At 43.6% G+C, this 19659-nt stretch overlaps 1 protein-coding gene across 1 annotated transcript; it reads left to right on the forward strand.

The window, feature by feature from the left end:
- Window positions 1-8835: 8835 nt before the first annotated feature.
- On the forward strand, window positions 8836-13682 carry CLRN2 (clarin 2). The gene is made up of 3 exons (XM_069976466.1): window positions 8836-9088; window positions 12821-13000; window positions 13417-13682. The coding sequence occupies exons 1-3, from the start codon at window positions 8836-8838 to the stop codon at window positions 13680-13682; spliced, it is 699 nt and encodes a 232-aa protein (XP_069832567.1).
- Window positions 13683-19659: the final 5977 nt, after the last annotated feature.

Consider the following 19659-nt stretch of genomic DNA (forward strand, 5'->3'; position numbering starts at 1 on the left):
ATAATGAAAAGATTTCTGTGTTTTTAACCCACTTCTCGTTTTGGTTGAAAAAAATGCTGAGCAAAAGACTGACAGAAATACTAAGTGTGAACATAGCCTCATTGCGATACAAGGGGTGTCCCAGAGAACTGGAGCTAGAGAGTTAGGCTATGTTCACACAAAGTTTTTTCAGGTCCGTTTAAAATTACGTCCATTATTTTGAGTCTAAAATAACTAGCTGTCAAGGCTTCTCTTAGTGCAATGACGGCTGTTAGTCAGGGCCACATAGACAGCTAGACACTGCCATACCAGACCTGACCAATACCGCCATGCTGTGACTGGATAACACTGCCAGACCTGACCAATACCGCCATACTGTGACTGGATAACACTGCCATACCAGACCTGACCAATACCACCATACTGTGACTGGATAACACCACCATACCAGACCTGACCAATACCGCCATACTGTGACTGGATAACACTGCCATACCAGACCTGACCAATACCACCATACTGTGACTGGATAACACCACCATACCAGACCTGACCAATACCGCCATACTGTGACTGGATAACACAGCTATACCAGACCTGACCAATACCGCCATACTGTGACTGGATGAATCTGCCATACCAGACCTGACCAATACCGCCATAGTGTGACTGGATAACACCGCCATACCAGACCTGACCAATACCACCATACTGTGACTGGATAACACCACCATACCAGACCTGACCAATACCACCATACTGTGACTGGATAACACCACCATACCAGACCTGACCAATACCACCATACTGTGACTGGGTAACACCACCATACCAGACCTGAACAATACTGACACACTGTGACTGGATAACACTGCCATACCAGACCTGACCAATACCGCCATACTGTGACTGGATAACACTGCCATACCAGACCTGACCAATACTGCCATACTGTGACTGGATAACACCACCATACCAGACCTGAACAATACTGACACACTGTGACTGGATAACACTGCCATACCAGACCTGACCAATACCGCCATACTGTGACTGGATAACACTGTCATCTGAGACCTGACCAATACCGCCATACTGTGACTGGATAACACAGCTATACCAGACCTGACCAATACCGCCATACTGTGACTGGATGAATCTGCCATACCAGACCTGACCAATACCGCCATAGTGTGACTGGATAACACCGTCATACCAGACCTGACCAATACCACCATACTGTGACTGGATAACACCACCATACCAGACCTGACCAATACCACCATACTGTGACTGGATAACACCACCATACCAGACCTGACCAATACCACCATACTGTGACTGGGTAACACCACCATACCAGACCTGAACAATACTGACACACTGTGACTGGATAACACTGCCATACCAGACCTGACCAATACCGCCATACTGTGACTGGATAACACTGCCATACCAGACCTGACCAATACTGCCATACTGTGACTGGATAACACCACCATACCAGACCTGAACAATACTGACACACTGTGACTAGATAACACTGCCACACCAGACCTGACCAATACCGCCATACTGTGACTGGATAACACTGTCATACCAGACCTGACCAATACCGCCATACTGTGACTGGATAACACTGCCATACCAGACCTGACCAATACTGCCATACTGTGACTGGATAACACTGCCATACCAGACTCGACCAATACCGCCATACTGTGACTGGATAACACCACCATACCAGACCTGATCAATGCCACCATACTGTGACTGGATAACACTGTCACACCACACCTGACCAATACCGCCATACTGTGACTGGATAACACTGTCATACCAGACCTGACCAATACCGGCAAACTGTGACTGGGTAACACTGCCATACCAGACCTGACCAATACCACCATACTGTGACTGGATAACATCGCCATAACAGACCTGACCAATACCACCATACCCCCACCCCCCCTTGAAAAGACACCAGATTTACTGACAAGTCTGAACAGGAGGTGGTAAGACTAAAAAAAAAATAATAATAAAATAAGTTGTTTCCTTCCCCCTGCTCCCTGGTGCTGCCCCCCTGAAAGCTGCTGCCCTAGGCACCGGACCACGAGTGCCTACTGGTAAATGCGGCCCTGCTGTTGGTTAAAAGAACGGTGAAAAAAGAAAATCTGTGTGTGAACAACTAATAAAAAACGTCCGCTGTTTGCAAAAGACGTCCAAAAGTAATTGTCATGATCATTATTTTGACGTCCGCGGCACCGATTTAACTGACCGATTTACCTGACTCCCAGAGATGAGTCCGACGCTCATAGAGAATGACTGAGCCGTCATTCTCTATGGGCATCGGACTCATCTCTGGAAGCCCGCGCACAACTTCGGACGGGGATATCGTGGCGGCGAGACAGGGTTCAGGAGCGGGACTTCATGGAAGCGGTAAGTATATGGGTCTGCACCAGGGGGTCGGCCGGGCTCTGCCCCGGCAAGGGGGGTGACAGGTTCCCTTTAAATTGCAAAAGAGGCCCCCTTTCTCTATTTTTGACATTGTGTGAACATAGCCTTATAAAGAATCGTAAATTGCTTCTATGTAAAAAAACTCCAGTCTTCCACTACTTATCAGCTGCTGTATGCCCTGAAGAAGTTATTGTAGTTCTTTCCAATCTACTTCTACTTCTGACCATGTCAGGAACTGTCCATGGCAGCAGAGGTTTGCTGTTAAAGAGGTGCTCTAGAGAATTTATTTTTATTTTTTTTTCAAATGAACTGATGCCAGAAAGTTATGCAGATCTCAGATATATAAATCTCAAGCTTTTCTGAACCTATCAGCTGCTGTGAGTCCTGCAGGAAGTGTTGTATTCTTTCCAGCCTGATATGGTGTTGGGATACTGCAACCTCTGTCCATGTCAGGAACTGTGGGGAGCACTAGAGGTTTTCTATTGGACTTTTCTACTGGTCTAAACAGTTCCTGCCACAGAAAGAGATGTCAGCAGAGAGCACTGTGTCAGGCTGGAAAAAGAATACTCCACTTCCTGCAGGACACACAGGGGCTGATAAGTACAAAAAAATGTAAATCAAAGTGATTTACTAATCTGTATAACTTGACACTAGTTGATTTAAAAACACCTTTTCCCTCTCTAGAGTATCCCTTTAAGTACTGGAAGGCTTTTTTTTTTTTTTTTTTTTAAAAGAAGTACTTCACAAATCTGTGTAACTTTCCAGCACCCATTGGTCTGATTTCTTTCTCCTTTCAAGAACTAACAGGTCCAGCACCAATACCCGTACCATCACCACCCTATAATAGGATGACATAAAGGTCACTCTATGGCTATGTTCAAACATTGTATTTCCATCAGTCTTTTGGTCAGTTTTTTTTTTTTAACCAAAACCAGGAGTGGAACTGACAAGGCAAAATGATAATGGAAAGATGTGCCCAATTGTGGTGTTTTCAACCTACTTCTGGTTTTGGTTGAAAAGAAAACTGATGGAAATACTGTATGTGAACATAGCAAATATATGCATGGCATATGACGCCCCATAATAAGCACAGAATTTTAAACCTATTTAAAAATAAACTGGTATTCAAGGGTGGACAAGTCATAAAACCCACAGAACTAATATCTTTGATCAGCTGTCCTTCCTGAGGTCTGGGCACTTTCCTGCTGTTTTCTTGTATTCACTACTTACTGATAGACCGCACCCAACACCTTACACCCCTGGGTAATAGCACTCACCACTCTTTTGCTGTGATGAGTGTTACAGTATATTCTTTCTATGATAACAGTATATTCCAAACAGTAATAACATCCATTTTCATACAAAAGGTTTAATTTCCAAGACTAAGCTTCTAGATCATCTATATACACATGGTTATTTCTATATGATGACAGCTCCACAAAGACGAGCGCAGCTGTATGTTCTGATGCTTTCACCATCCCTTTGTATGAAAACTACCAGGCTTCATTCTCCATCATCTATTCCCACTCCCCAGTCGCTCATTCAATTACAAAAGTAATCTGAGAAGTTGTTAGAAACTAAAAAAGGAAGTTTTATTATGTGTGAAACAAGGCAAAAACTCCAAAGCTTTCACACCCAGCTGTGCCCACTTGAGATAAGCGAAGCGAAATACCGCCAATTCGTTAAGGAAATTTGCAAAAAAACAAAATGGTGGCCACACATGCTGTCTGGAGCCGCACTGGGCAGCACCTCCCCCTCCCCCTCTATATTATGTAAGGTAGAAGGCCAGTCGGCTGTGTGTGGTGGAGAGAGCAGAATGGCAGCAGGCAGTTAGAGCAGAGCAGGGAGAGACTAACAGAGCGATTTAGGGACAGAGAGGAGAGGAATGGCGGGAATTGAATGATTGACTGGCTGATTGACATTTTTATAAATGTGATTTTCCGATCTTTTAACACTTTTACAACAACATGCTTTAACAAATTTAGCCTTCTGTAATAGTCCCAGTATTGTGGCTACTATAGTTTTGGCTGTTTTAATGAAATTCGTTAAGATTTGATTCGCAAATCTTAACGGATTTGACCAAAAATTCACGAAGCTCGCAAAATGAATTTCAGTCTGCTTTGCTCATCTCTAGTGCCCACCATTCCACTCTCGCTCCACCTATAGGCAGGGCCGATTCTGTGGTTTCTGCCGCCTGAGGCAAACCTCAGGCGGCCGCCCCGAGTGATGGCCGGCACTCCACGGCCCCCCCCCCCCCCGTCGCCGCAGCCATCCACTCACCTGTCCCACACCGCAGCCGGCCCGCGCTCTCTGCTGTCTCCACATCCCGTCAGGTCCCGCGATGTCACCCTGCAGCTGTCACGGACCTCCAGGCTGTGGTGAGTGAGTGGGGTGATCGGGTCGCGCGGGGCGGTAACGCGCGACCCGATCACCCCAGCGCGTCCCCCACCGACCCCGGGCACTCACCACAGCCTGGAGGTCCGTGACAGCTGCAGGGTGACATCGCGGGACCTGACGGGATGTGGAGAGCGCGGGCGACGGGACAGGTGAGCGGCCGCTGTCATTTTTGTTAAGTGATACTTAACAAAAATGACAGCAGGGGGGACATAATGCCGCCCCCTGCCGGACCGCAAAATCTGCCGCCTGAGGCGGAAGGCTCATTCCGCCTCATGGCAGAAGCGGGCCTGCCTATAGGGGTGTTGCTAGGATCTTAAAACATCCAGGGCATGGGTCTGCTGAGTTGCAACTTGCTCAATAAGAGGTTTGACATACAACAGTATGTTTATCTAACACGTTTTAATGTCACATACAGTACATGATATCAGAAGTCTGAAAGGCTTAAAAATAAAACAGTTTACCAAAATATCGGCACAAGTGGAATAGGAATCTTCTGAACTGCCAGCACAGCTGTGCATGCCAGGGCCGATTCTAGCTTCTCTGCTGCCTGAGGCGTAAACTGAAATAGCTCCCCCACTCAAAAAAACCTAGACATGTCAAAAGTTAGTTTTTGTGACAGGTATGCTTCAATAAGATCCCTTCTGCTCCTCCACACTGTTATGCCTCCTTCTTTGCCCCCTAGTTATAATAATTCCTTCTTTGCCCTCAATTCACATTAATCACCCCTCCTCAGTAGCAGACTATAATAGGTCAGTTTTGGGCGATAGCTCCTGGGGGGCCCATGGCCAACCAAAAAGACTTATACTTTCAGTGGTGTATTATCTCCAGGATACAGTTCTGCCATGATTTGCCAATGATGTGTCACGGCCGCGGCGGCGGCCCGTGTTCCGGGCCGCCGCCGCGACCTCCTCCTGCCCCATGCAGCCGCCGGGGTCCTTGTGCAGGGACCCGGCGCTGATGCTAGTTCGGCCCCTGGGGGCGCCTCACCTCTCCTCCGCTCCTGTCTCCGTCTGTGCCGGCCGGCGCGCGCGTCCCCGCCTCCTAGGGCGCGCGCGCGCCGGCTGTCTCAGATTTAAAGGGCCAGTCCGCCCTTAATTGGTTAGTTGCACCAATCACTCCCTATAAATCCCAGCATGCCCTGTCCCTTGTGTTGGAGCCTCTACATGCTTCCCATAGCGTTTGGCCCAGCCCCCTGTTGTTCCTGATACCTATCCGCTACCTGGTCCCAAGTCCTTGTTCCTGATACCTATCCGCTACCTGGTCCCAAGTCCTTGTTCCTGATACCTATCCGCTACCTGGTCCCTAGTCCTTGTTCCTGGTTCCTGCTCCCCTGTCACTCCATTGCTCCTGTGTTCAGCCTGTCACCTGCGGTTACGCCTACAGACCTCTGCCAGCATTATCTCCTGCCTACTGCTCCTGCCACGCCTCGCCTGCCGTCACTAGCAACCAAGCCAGGGGTAGCGACCTGGGGGTCGCCTGCCGCAACAAGTCCATCCCGCCTTGCGGCGGGCTCTGGTGAATACCAGCGGCCCCTTAGACTCCGCTCCCTGGTGAGGTTAGTGCCATCGCTGGTGACGGTCCAGTGGATCCACTACTCCAGGCGTTACATGATGTCACCACAGGTCCTTTACAGGCTGCTTTATGGAGGAAAAAGACTAAAGCTAGTGCTGCCATAGTTACAGTGGGTTGGGGGCCCCAAGCTTGGGAAACAGCTCGGGGCCCATGGTGAATTTAATCTGCCCCTGCCCCTCCTGTGCCCTCCAAGTAGTAAAAATCCCCAAAGTGGTTAGAATACCCCTTCTGAACGCCTAAGTATTAATAATCCCCATTCCTATGCTCCCAAGCAGTAAAAAAAAACCCTCTTCTGTGTCCCCAATTAGTAGTAATCCCCCTTCTCCCCTGCCCCCCCCCCCTATCTCTTTCCATAAAAAAACTACATATAGCTCATAGTCCATAGTACACTGTGATGGAAGCTTCCTGGCCTCAATAGATGGTAGTACACATACTGTAGTCAGCCATAGACAGATACAGTAGAGCTGAGTATGTAATTTGACACAGTTATCTATATGAATATACATACTGTGCGAGCAATACACCCTGCAGGGTCAAGTGACAAACTGCTCTGCTGAATCTGTACATGACCCCTGACATCAAGTGAAACAACAAACCAACTACTCACCTCTTCAGTGGCTCCCATGCTGCTCTGTCCCCCTGGATGCTTCCAGGTGCACGCTGATCACTGATCTCATGGAGATAAAGACATCACTTGCTGCTCCAGATCACTTGTAGATGCAGGTCTAACAGAGCCTGTGATCTAGAAGTGAAAGACATACAGCATAGGGCTGATGGCTGCCTGCTCTGTACCTCCTGTCAGCTGTGTCTGTGTCCTAACAGGTGACAGCAGGGACGCTCCATACAGTGCAGGAGCAGAGAGTCCGGCATCAGACTGGAGTCCCTGCTGGGCCAAAAACATTCAGGGTTACCATAGATTCCTTCAGGGATTGGGCCCTGGACATGTTAACCTAGCGACGCCCCTGTCCACCTACCTGGCATGAGTCGAGCCAAATAGATGGCAAAACGTTATAAACGTTATAAAAATTTTGTGACTTGCCATCTGCACTAACTTCGCAGCTCCATGTGAATGTAATCTTAGTTTCCCGGGCCACACAAGGGATGAATTACACATCTATCTATAATAAGCAACTAATTCAGGCTATGTTCCCACTATGTATAAAAAACGGACGTTGTGTATAAACAATGGACAATGTCCAGAAAAAATGAACACAAACATAATTTCGACGACCGTTGTTCAATACATTGTGTGAAACTACGGTCGTTGTTTGCATGAAAAGAATATAGCATTATGAAAACAACAGCCGCTCTTTTCATAAAAAGTATGTTGTGTGAACATAGCCTCAGTCTGTATATGGATTACCAGTCAGACCAGAGGCATCTATCCCTGGCAATAATAACTGATTGCGAGGGTTTAGAGAAAATTACATCAATCTGATTTATAGAAATGTGGCTGGCTGCAGCTAAGACTAGGGGGGATCTTGCTGGCTTACTGTATACGTAATATTTTGATTATTTTTTTTAGTTTAGACCATAGATATATATATATATATATATCTCCCAAGGCACATTTATTTTTTTTTTAATCAAAACAAAAACTTGTTTGAAGGTTATTCCGACATAAAAAGTTATTTCCTATCCACAGGATAGGGATTAAATAACTGATTAGTTCGGGGTCCAATTTCTGGGACCCCATCAATCTCTGGAACATAAATGAAACATGCCCTGTGGAGTAGCAGTGCTCGCTTCACTCTCTATGGGACTTCTGACCTCATCATTCCCCTAGAGAATGAATGGACTGCTGGCCAGGCATATACAGTGCCATTCCATTTACTAGAGGAAAACTTGACCTCCATTCTTGGAATCATTGAGGGTTCAGTGGTCATATGATCAGCTAGTTATCCACTATACTATTGACAGGGAATAACTTCTTGTTTTGGGGACAACACCTTTATTGGCATTAACTTTATCTATTTAATGGAAACGGACAGGAAAATTAAATAAAAAAAAAAAACCTGAAAGACATAAAGTACAGAATATTTTTGGATATGTATTTGAGCTCAGTTTGTTCTACACAAGATGTAGAGTAAGAGCTGTGGATCTAACCTTGCAGTATAGTGATTGTCATCTGAGTATTTACCTAGGAGACAATACGGCGGTCTGATGAAACACTAGCAGAGCCCTGGAGATAGGGTTACTGCCTCTAGGATCCAACCTACACCACTGTTACACTCTGCTGAAGATCTGCATTGCAAGATGCCCCTCTGCCTACAGCCTGTGTTACATAAGGTACTGCATACCCTCTCTGATCCACGACAAGGTTAACCATGGAATATTCCCAGGATGTGCATCCACAGAGATACGGGAGTGCTAATACACAGTGTTACTGCTGCATGGAAGTGCCAGGGATGATTTCGTGAACACTTTATAATGCCTGGGTGCTTCAAGAAAATTATATTCTCCTTGGCTTCTGCGTTAAGTTTTGTGTCGTTCCTGCTGATCATTATTGCCATGGCGACTCAAAAATGGATGACTGGTAAGACGCTTTGTCAGACAGGAGTCGATTTGGTCAATGCCTCAGATCCAGAGCTGGTCAAGTTTATTGGGAGCATCTACTACGGACTTTTTCAGGGGGGCAAAGTGCGCCAATGTGGATTGGGAAAGCGAAATTTCACATTCAAAAGTGAGTAAATATTTATTGTGCACCAGTAAGACCTTTGCAATAGTTCCCATGTCTTGTTGTGTGAACATGTATTTGGTATTCTTACCTAGTATTCTGCTTAAAGGGGTTGTACCACCATGGAAAAGAAACCCTTAAATGTGTCTGATCACAGAGATCCACGCAGTCTTGAGAATGGGGACCCAAGTTTCTGGTCAAAGTGGAGCGGTATTCACATACAGTATGTGCAGTACCATTCCATTCATTCTCTAAGGGAACTGAGATAGGCCACTCCCATAAGGCCACTCCCATCCCAATTCGCCGTTACCCACAATAAAGCATGCTGCCGAAGCCGCACACTCCATTGTGTGAACGGACATGTTCTGTGCGGCCACTATTCAATGAATAGTGGCCGCAGAAAACTGACAGTTTCTCACACAATCGAATGGAATCACGGCCAGAGCGTATACCAGGTGTATACGCTCTGGACGGGATTCCATTAATTCAAATGCAACATATGTTTTGCATAAATCACGGCTGTAGTTGCAAATTGCAACAACGGCCGTGATTTATGTAAAACATACTGTACATTGTGTGAACATGGCCTAAGGGTGGGTTCATACTGAGGAATTTTAATGTATAATGTATAATGTCTGTGGAATTCCGCTGTCTGTCCGCGCGCACGGCCGCGCGCCTTTCCGCCGGCTCCATAGACACCATTCTATGGGTCGGCGTATTCCGCTAACCGCCGAAAGAAGTCACATGTCACTTCTTTTGGCGGATAGCGGAATACGCCGGCCCATAGAATGGTGGCTATGGAGCCGGCGGAAAGGCGCGCGGCCGTGCAGACAGACAGCGGAATTCTGACATTATCCGCGAAAATTCCTCAGTATGAACCCAACCTTAGACAAGAAATGACTTGGTAGTCTAAGACTATGTTCACACATTATTTTTCTGCCAGCTTATGGCCACCTTTTTGGAGGGCTGCTATTCTTTATGCCAAAATTAGGCAAATTATGGCCATAATTTTGGGAACATAGCCTAAAGGTGTTACATTATAAGACCGTGTTGTCTAAGTCTGCACTGTCTAGCAAGTAATAGTAAATCTTCCCCATAATGTCTCTCACAGACATACAGTACCAATTCACCATGGTGACCCCCAGCAAAACTTCTATTAAGTTTCCACTCTACCATGATCATCATGATGGACTTTAGCAGGAAGTTTAGAACATAGTACAGGAATATTGCTCACACAAAAGGTCACAATGTATATTGTGACACAAAAGCACTGAAAAGAAGCCCATGACAATGTCAGATGATGCCTGGTGACCAATAATAATAATAATTTTTATTTATATAGCGCCAACAGATTCCGCAGCACTTTACAGAGATATACATATAATTATCCATACATGAGGAGTGAGGTCCCTGCTCGCTTGCATGAGCTTACAGACTATCAGGAGGGGGACCAATATAGCCCCCATTCTTTTTAGTAACAGTGATAATCCTCCCATCCATGGAGTCTGTCAGTTTCTTAATCTGCTAACAATCAACTTTTTGTTCAGCGGCAACCCCAGCCTCCCAGACACTGCTCAGAGAGGCGACTGGTTTCCTTCAGTCATTGTAAATCTTCCTCTGAAGAAGGGCTCATAAGTTTATCTTTAAGGCCTTTACTGTCCAGCTATGCAGTGGAGTACTTCAAAGCATGTGATAGGGCATTGTCCTACATAAAAATAATGGTTCTCTTGGGAGAAAGATGACTCTTTCCTGTACCGCTGTTTGAAGAAAGTGTCCTGTAAAAAGTGGCAGTGGGATTGGGAGTTGGTTTTGAGTCCACCTTCAGCACAGGTCCATCTAGCTTATCTTAATCAATACCAGCCCTATAGTAGTACCTCACCTCCACATTGCTGGAGTGGAAGTAGTGCTCTGTGCGTGTTACTGATCCAACCACAGGACCATACATTGTGTTTGTCAAGAGTCACTCTTATAAGTTCATAAATCTTTGAAAAGTCTGTCTTCAGATATTTATTGTCCCAATCTTGATGCCTGCTATGTTTTTAGTAGGCAAGTTTTAGGCTTTCTTAACTTGGCCATGTCTCTAAGAAGTGAACAACACCTTGTACTTCTGGGCACTGCAGTTCATGAGTAAGACAGCATTGGAGGACAGCACTGGTCGCTTCACGTTTGTTTCTTCTCAAGTGTTTGGCTGTTAATTTTTGTTATTTTTTTCTCAACATTTTTCTCGCAACCCTGTTGACTATTTGTGACACATTTGATGGCTCTGTGATCACACCCCAATGGGGGAGCTTTATCAAGCATGGTGTAAAGTAAAACTGGCTCAGTTGCCCCTAGCAACCAATCAGATTCCACCTTTCATTTTCCAAAGAGTCTGTAAATATAGTGAAAAACTCACTTGCCTAACATTTGTGCAAACAGTTTCAGTTTCAGAGGATATGGGCCCTGTTCAATTTTGAGTCCCAAAGCAACTGCTATGTTACTGGTCCCTTTGCCATAATATTAAGGCTATGTTCCCACATTGTAAAAATAAAAGCAAATAACGGCGGTTGTTGAAAATCAAAGGCTGTTATTAATGATCATGATCATGATAATGTACCATCAGGTACATGGCTGCTTTTCTTTTTTTTCCTACCTCAATCAATCTGCGGTCCTTTTTTCAAATGCGACCCGGTTCCCGTGCTCGGCACCAGTCTTTTCTGGAGCACCGGCCCACCCCGGAGCACTGAGGGGCAAGCCCGCCGCCCCCCAGTGTGGGGATATCCCCTCCCCTCTTTGACGTGGTTACATTAGAATCAATGGAGCCATGTCACAGAGGAGAGGATATATCGCCATACTGGGGAGCAGAGGGCTTGCACCCAGTGTGTCTAAAAAGTACAGTGGTACCTTGGTTTAAGAGCGTTTTGGTTTCAAAATTGTGACTTGGTTTAAGAGCATTGCTTTCGTTTAAGAGCTCCCTGTACTGGGTGGGAGTGGGGGAGGGGCATGGCCTGCGTAGCGAGGTCTACAGCACTGTACTCTGAAGCAGGAGCTCTCCCTCACCTTTCATAGCAGATCTACCTCAGACTGGGGCTTGCACCAGGGGACAGGACTGTGGAGGTGATCTCTCCATAGCTGTAACCTCTCTCTCCCCGGACAGAGAGTGCAGCATGTATGTGCCCACATATGTCCTGCTCATTTCTTCATACTCCTTGTAGTCTCTGTCCGCCCTTGTGTTTCCCATCCTCTCCATTACTGTACAGTAACTTATAAAAATCACATATTCTGCTGTTTCTTAATGTTTGTTTCATCTGTTTTACATGTTATTCAGAATAATAAATCATTATTTTGGGGGCGGGGAACCAATTTTCTGTATTTCAGTGATTTCTTATGGGAAATTTTTTGCTTTGGTTTAAGAGTGGATTTGGATTACAAGCGCCGCTCCGGAACTAATTATGCTCGTAATCCAAGGCACCACTGTACATGTAAAAACAATGCTGATTTGCAAGCTGTTTTAGAGGCTGTTTTTTCTACCTAGAAACATAAAACAAAACAGTGCGAGCCTCTACTTCCCAGTCCCTCTCTATACAGCACATACAACCACTGCAGCCAAAGGCTTCTTGTTATATTACAAGGATCCTAGTTTTTTTTGTAGGAATCATTACAGTACCAGACACGGTTGAACTTAATGGACATGTGTCTTTTTTTAACCATACTAACTATGTAACTATGGATGAACAGTGTTGTATTTTCTACCTACAGTATTTCCAGACTTGGTGAAAACACTGAACACCGCGCTGCATGTGATCATCATTCTCTTCCTCTGTGCTGCCATTTCCTTTGCGCTGATCAGTTTTGGATTCTGTGTATATAATGCACTGAAAGTCCCATATCGGTCCATCAAGGGTCCTGCCGGTATATGTCTCTGGAATTTCATTGCAGGTAAATTCATAGTTATATATGCCATATTAAAAGATACGGCCATTATGGGGCCTTTAGGGAGAGGGCCCAGTCTTGGTTAGTCCCATCTCCATTATTATTTGGTGGAAACTTTGAATGATTCAATTATAAAGAGAAAGATTATGTACATTTCCAATGTGCACTGGGAAAGCTCTTGCTGTATACAATGAACATACCGATAGACCTCCATCACCTTATGGAGGCCAAAATAGTGCAGTTCTGGCCTCCATTTGGGTAACATACATAGGGATTACCTTTTATTAGCTGTATGCACTACTTACATCCAGTAAAGGAAAAAAAAACAACAACACGTATTGAATAGATTACATGTCCATAGGACTGAAAGGGTCCCTACTATACATACCTCCATATCTCTAATATTGCACGTTGTATTGCAGGTCTGTTCATCGTGTTCGCAGTCACCAGCTTCATTGCTGCCGTCCAGCTTCACCGGCTGACAGAGAGGATTGCAAACTTCCGTGAAAACGTCTTCAGGATCGTCATTCTTGAAGAACAGTACGAAGACTCATTCTGGTTGTGCGTGGCAAGTGGGGCGACTCACGCTTTTAACATGTTGTTAATGGCAGTGAGCGCGATCCGGCTTCCTAAATTTAAGACGAAGACTGAAGAGGCAAATGTGACTGCGGAAGACATTATGTATTAGTCCTAAGGGACTGTTTTTTATAGGAGCTAATATTCCGTAATTGGTACAGTAGATAAATAGAAGTTTTTATAACAAAAAAAAAACCCCGTGACCCTTTCATGTGGATCAGTTGGTTCTCTATAACTTACGTATAATCATGGAACACTTCCTTTATACAAGTGAATGGGAATTGATCCTTCACAGCTAATGGATCCCAGACATGTCTGTGTAGAATGTGTTTCTAATGTAACTTCAAAAGAAGTCCTAACACTTTGCCTGAACAGCTCTTCATGTGGAGCTTCTTTCATCATCATCACCTCCCGACTGTAACAGACGTTTTATTTCCATTATCCTAACACCCTCATTATATAGGGAATGAAGCTATGACCTTAGTCATGTATGGGTCATTTCTTTCTAGATATTGTATGCTCATTGTACTCAAGGTGATATAGATGGATGATCATGCAAAAAAGACTGATATTAAAAGGATGTTAAGACCCCCTCTCCAAAACTACAACCAGTTCCACTGGAGTATGGTGACCTATTAGACTTAATAACCCAATTTTCTCATCTAAACATATTATACGGAATATAAATTATTCCCTATTGAGAATGTACCACTTTAAATATTGTATTTTTGTAGTTTTTTTTTTCTTTTTTAACATAGTTTCTATTCAGGTAAGGATAAAGTCACTCAAAGTAGACGAGGCTTGGCTGATGTTGGTCTAAAAGAACAGTTTGTTTGTTTTTTATGTATTTTACAGCCGTTTTATCGATCAGCCTCCATTTTGAGACAACAATACCAATGTAATACAGTGTGTCAGAAGACACCCATAAAATGGCCAAAAAAAGAAGTTGTGTGAATATAATCATAATACTAAAATTGCAAAATGGCACTTATATGCAGCAGATGCAAAGACTGTTCTTGTTATAAGCTTTGTTCACACACAGTTTTGTATGGCAGTATTAAATAACTTAAAAAAAAAAAAAAACAGCCGTAATTTCTAATAGTAAAATGTGACAATTTTTCAACTATTGTGACAGTCGGTTTTCAAATTTTTGAGTTTCCTATCCAGTGATTTATCCCTTAGGAGGAGAAAATAATTTTTGTAACTGATCTGTTACAAATACAATAAATACAGTATTTTTTTTATGTTTTACAGACATCAAAATAAAACCATGGGTGAAAAAAAAAATGGGGGGGGGGAGGGAATAGGTAATAAATAATAAGCACGTTAATTATTTTTATGCCGATGCTCGCTCACGTTTTCCTGTACTATGGCTTCCAACAGGTGTATATTTGGATCATGATTTAAGCTTCTCTCATGATAAATGAGGCGTGGGAGGAAGCCTCGCCTTCTCCCCGCCTTGACGAACCCCCCCTGCTACAGCAGGCGTACGCCAGGGAGAAGGAGTAGAACTTGAACTTTTTCCCCTTTCATGAATGTCCCCCAAAGTGTTGATAAGTATGAGGCTATGTTCACACACAGTAAAGTTAAAGCAAAGTGTGTTAGTAAAATAGGTATAAAACACAGTCATATCTAATGATATGCTACATTAAAGTCTATGGAAAATTGCCTGTCTGTGCACTGAATGAAAAAAATACAAATAGGCTGCGTTCACACTACGTATATTTCAGTCAGTATTGCAACCAAAACCAGGAGTGGATAAAAAACACAGAAAGGATCTGATCACACAATGTTGTAATTGAGTGGATGGCCGCCATATAACAGTAAATAACGGCCATTATTTCAATACAACAGCCGTTGTTCTAAAATAACAGCAAATATTTGCCATTAAATGGCGGCCATCCACTCAATTTCAACATTGTGTGGACAGATCCTTTCTGTGTTTTTAATCCACTCCTGGTTTTGGTTGCAATACTGACTGAAATATACTGACTGAAATATACATATACTGACTGAAATATACGTAGTGTGAACGCAGTTTGTGTGCATTATGATGGCTGTTTTTCTATAGACTTTAATGCAGCACATTTTTAGATTCAAAATACACCTGTGTTTTATACCTATTTTACTTTCACATTTTGCTTTTATTTTACTGTATGTGAAAATACCCTCAGAGGGGTTATCTGTGGAGTAGAAGGGGGCATGACTTTTCCTCACTCCTTGGCTGCTCACTTCTTGGTTAGTCTTGTCTTCGCCCCATACTTTACCTGGCTATAATAAATAATGTAAATATCGTAGTTGAGAAGTTACATGGTACTACAATCCCCAGAATGCATTGCTTCCCCTTACCACCCTCACACAGGACTCCTTCCATGGCTTTCACAACCTAGTTGTATAATATTGCTTTACTTAGAAAACTATCTCCCCACACAAGTCTTCAAAAGTTGCTGTATTCACCGCTCCTCTGTTTGTGGCATTGTTTAGTAGAAGGAAACATGCAACAAACACATCTCATTTCAAATCCCATCCCCAACCCCTAAAAAAACAAAAAAAACAATATATATATATATATATATATATATATACACACACACACACACACATATATCAGGGAGGTGTTGATGTAGACTTGATGTGCTGGTCAGATGTGATGGCATCACTGGTGGAGGGGCTTGAGCTGAAAGACAACATCCAGACAAGCCTCGTGGGACAAAAGAGGATGACGTATTGTCTCGGTTTTGTTATTTATTTAAAAACTATTTTCTGATACCAGAATACCTCTTAAAATGTAAAATTTTTAAAATTAGTCACCACGAACACATGATTATTTGAAATGGAAACCATATACTAGACATAATAGGCCAAAAATACACCATCCAGAGAATCCAATAATAATATTAATCATCTTCCCTTGTATGTTTGTAACACTCTGATTTCTTTTTTTAAATAAAACATTGGCAGTAAAAACTTCTTGGTGCCGTTTACTTTGTCTCCTCTCACCTTCTATAGAGTTCCAGATCCTCTCGCTCCATGGAAGCAGCCTCTTCACACTTTTATGGCAATTTACTCAACTGGTAATATAAGCTGGCTCCATATATTATGGTTCCAGATTTTACAATTGTAAAACCTTGGATGAAATATAAAAGTGTTTAAAGCTATATAAAAAGAATGCTTTCAGCATCAGTTTCATGCTGTCAAGAGTTATAGATGTGTATTAGGTATAGTACAGACATAAATGTATTGTGTTGCCTTTAGATTTCAAGTCTTTTTCAGGTCCCAAGGATATTGTGTGCATGAAGTTGGCAATCGCACCCAGGTCCTGGTGCCTGAGGGGACCGGATGGACCCCCTGCCACAAAAGAAAGCACCAATAGTACAAAGTAGTATAAATAGCCATCAGGATAGGCCATCAATATTAGATCTGTGTGGATTCATCCACCAGCATCTAAGCAGATTAGTTGTTTGAAGGGTTTGCAGCCGATGTAAAACTTAAAGTGAATTTGTTAGCCACAAGTTCCAAAATGCTGACACTGTTAGATGCTGTTAGGACAAGGAGACATATGGTACCTTTCCTATAAACAGCTGTGCTTCCATAAGAAGAAACATACTTTTATTCTCCTGTACAAAGTGTCAAAGAGGCTTTTCCAAGCCCCTGAAGAATTTAGGGGTTTAATGTCTTGTCTCCCCTCTCCTACCCCTATCCCTGCTTAGGGCTAAGCTTTCAGCTGACCATCATGCAAGGACAGGGCTGGGAGGGGGAGCGAGGAGGAGCTGTAGGAGAGTTAGGGTATGTGCACACTACGGGAATCCCACAGATAACTTGCCACAGAATCCGCTGCTCAGCCCCTTCCCCCCTGCACTCCCACTTGAAGTTCTGCCTGTCACATAGACTCCATTCTATGCTCAGGTGGATTCCAGCATCCACCGAAAGAATTGACATGTCAATCCGTTGAGCGGACAGCGGAATCCGCCTGAGCATCTATGGGATGTACGGAGAGTCAAGTGTTGGGCGCACAGGGAATCTGCGGCAAGTTATCTGTGTTATTTCTGTAGTGTGCACTACGCTAAAAGGAGAATAAAAGCATTTTTTATTTGTTCTGGAAACACAGCTGAATAAATGAAAAGTGCCAACTGTATCTAACAATGTTAGCAGGTTGGAACTTGCATAAATGTCACAATATCTTCAAACAGCTGATAGGCGGGGGTACTCCGAGTTAGAGCACCACCAATCTAATATCGGCAGAGGCCTATGATAAGCCTCTTGATTTAATTCATAGCTTTTATAATTGAGTGAGATGCTACAGCTGCCTCCTCCTTCTGAGTCTGATATTTTCACACTACTTTGGATTATTCTGGTGAAATAAGAGGTTTCTGAACAGGAAGGAAAATGGGAAATGGCAAGATACTGGAAGATGAGGAAAAGTGCTGCCGCATTCCCCTAATAACATGTGACACAGTTTCATATATGTATTTACAGGTCATTTTATCTGCTGAAAAATGTTAGATGCAGAAAAAAATGTGAGACAAAAAGAATATACCTCACCATTTAATGTTTCATCAGTCACAAAATGATTCTGTTTAGTGCAATTCGGGCTGGATGCAGGGACAGTAAACTGACCTCTATCCACAGCGTCATCTTTCAGCTGTGAGGATCATGTTACTCCCATTACTTAATCCACCTGAGTATAGGGCTCTAGTAAGCGGGACACAGATAAGGCCCTGGCTCTATGCCAAAGTGCATACTGATCATACTTCTTACACCTTCTCAGGATATTTGGTAGTGGTATACATTATAGACAAGCATTACCACAGAATTGGTAGAATAATTTTTAGTATAAGCAAAGGCATAGATAGAGCAGAGGAGGCTTCATAGCAAAACCAAAATGTTGCAGGTTCTTTATTAAAAAAGGGAATAATGGACCTTTCCTGGTCTCCAGATATGGGGGTGTTTCAGGATGGTCCGGGGGTCTTAAAGGGTATCTTTCATCTCTCTGTCATGCTGAAAGCTCAAGTGTCAAGGTATCAAGTGTCGATTTTGGGTTTTTAAGCCCTCTCTGTACTTTACCAGAACATGAAGTATGGTGGGGGCTCAGGGGTTGACATGAGCCGGCAGTAGTCAGAATTGGAAAAAACTTTGATCACTGAAGTTTACCCCCCCCCCCCCTAAATGTCAGGAAAGAAATGGTTACCCCAAACTCTCCTCCCCTACATGGCGTACTGTAAGTCCTCATGGTCAGGTTCTTTTCTCCCTATGTACTAGCCTCTCATTTACTTTACTCATCTGTAATTTTCTTGGTTTCATATTACATTCTGTATGTTAACCCCTTAACATATGTACTGCGCTCTGGAATCAAGGGGCTTTAAAAAGAAATATTAATAATAATTAAAAGGGTGGGACGAGTGAAGGCCGGCCACAATATTACACCAAATACTTCTTATCTTCCGGGTACTCTGTAAAACCACTCTCTCCGCTAAAGAAATAAATACAAAAAAATAAATAAATAAAGGATTTGCATTTTTTCCATTCCACCCTTCTAAAATATTTTTCAAAACACAAAATTACAGAATAAACGGTGCCTGTAACAAAAAAAAAGAACACAAAAGCTCATCCCACAACAGTCAAGCATTAACATGGCTATGTACAAATAGTTATGGCTCTTGGAAAACTTTTATTGAAGTCCGGTGTAAAATTATAGGGGGTGCAAAGACAGCAGCCGCACTTAGGACTTCATGTCTCAGGGGGCCCCAAGACCCCTCTGCCACATAACAAAGCCCCAGTGGTATAAATGGCACATGGTAGCATGGGCTCTAGTATAAATTTTATACTGGGGCCCAGAAGCAAAAAGTAATATATCTAATAAGAGTTATGTGTGGTGGTTAACAGCGGTGTGGTGTCATATCGAAGTAGCGGCCGGTCACTTGTCAGATTGTGATGTGTGACTCCACGCCGGAGGTGGTTGGCCGGGATACAGCCGGACCTTGGGGTGTTATTTTGTGACGCCAGTGCCTGGTTGGCACACAGGTGTGATGGCACACCGGCTTTTATTTGACAAGGCCGGTTGTACCCTTTTCTCCTGTGGTCAGTGTTCT

Source organism: Dendropsophus ebraccatus, chromosome 7 (genome assembly GCF_027789765.1).
Source record: "Dendropsophus ebraccatus isolate aDenEbr1 chromosome 7, aDenEbr1.pat, whole genome shotgun sequence".
Taxonomy (NCBI): domain Eukaryota; kingdom Metazoa; phylum Chordata; class Amphibia; order Anura; family Hylidae; genus Dendropsophus; species Dendropsophus ebraccatus.

What these genes read in the sequence shown, in the direction of transcription:
- CLRN2 (XM_069976466.1), top strand. Translation starts at nt 8,836, where the DNA reads ATGCCTGGGTGCTTCAAGAAAATTATATTCTCCTTGGCTTCTGCGTTA. An exon ending in GCGAAATTTCACATTCAAAA is followed by an intron (nt 9,089 to 12,820) that starts GTGAGTAAATAT and finishes TTCTACCTACAG; the next exon opens with TATTTCCAGACTTGGTGAAA. An exon ending in TCTCTGGAATTTCATTGCAG is followed by an intron (nt 13,001 to 13,416) that starts GTAAATTCATAG and finishes GTTGTATTGCAG; the next exon opens with GTCTGTTCATCGTGTTCGCA.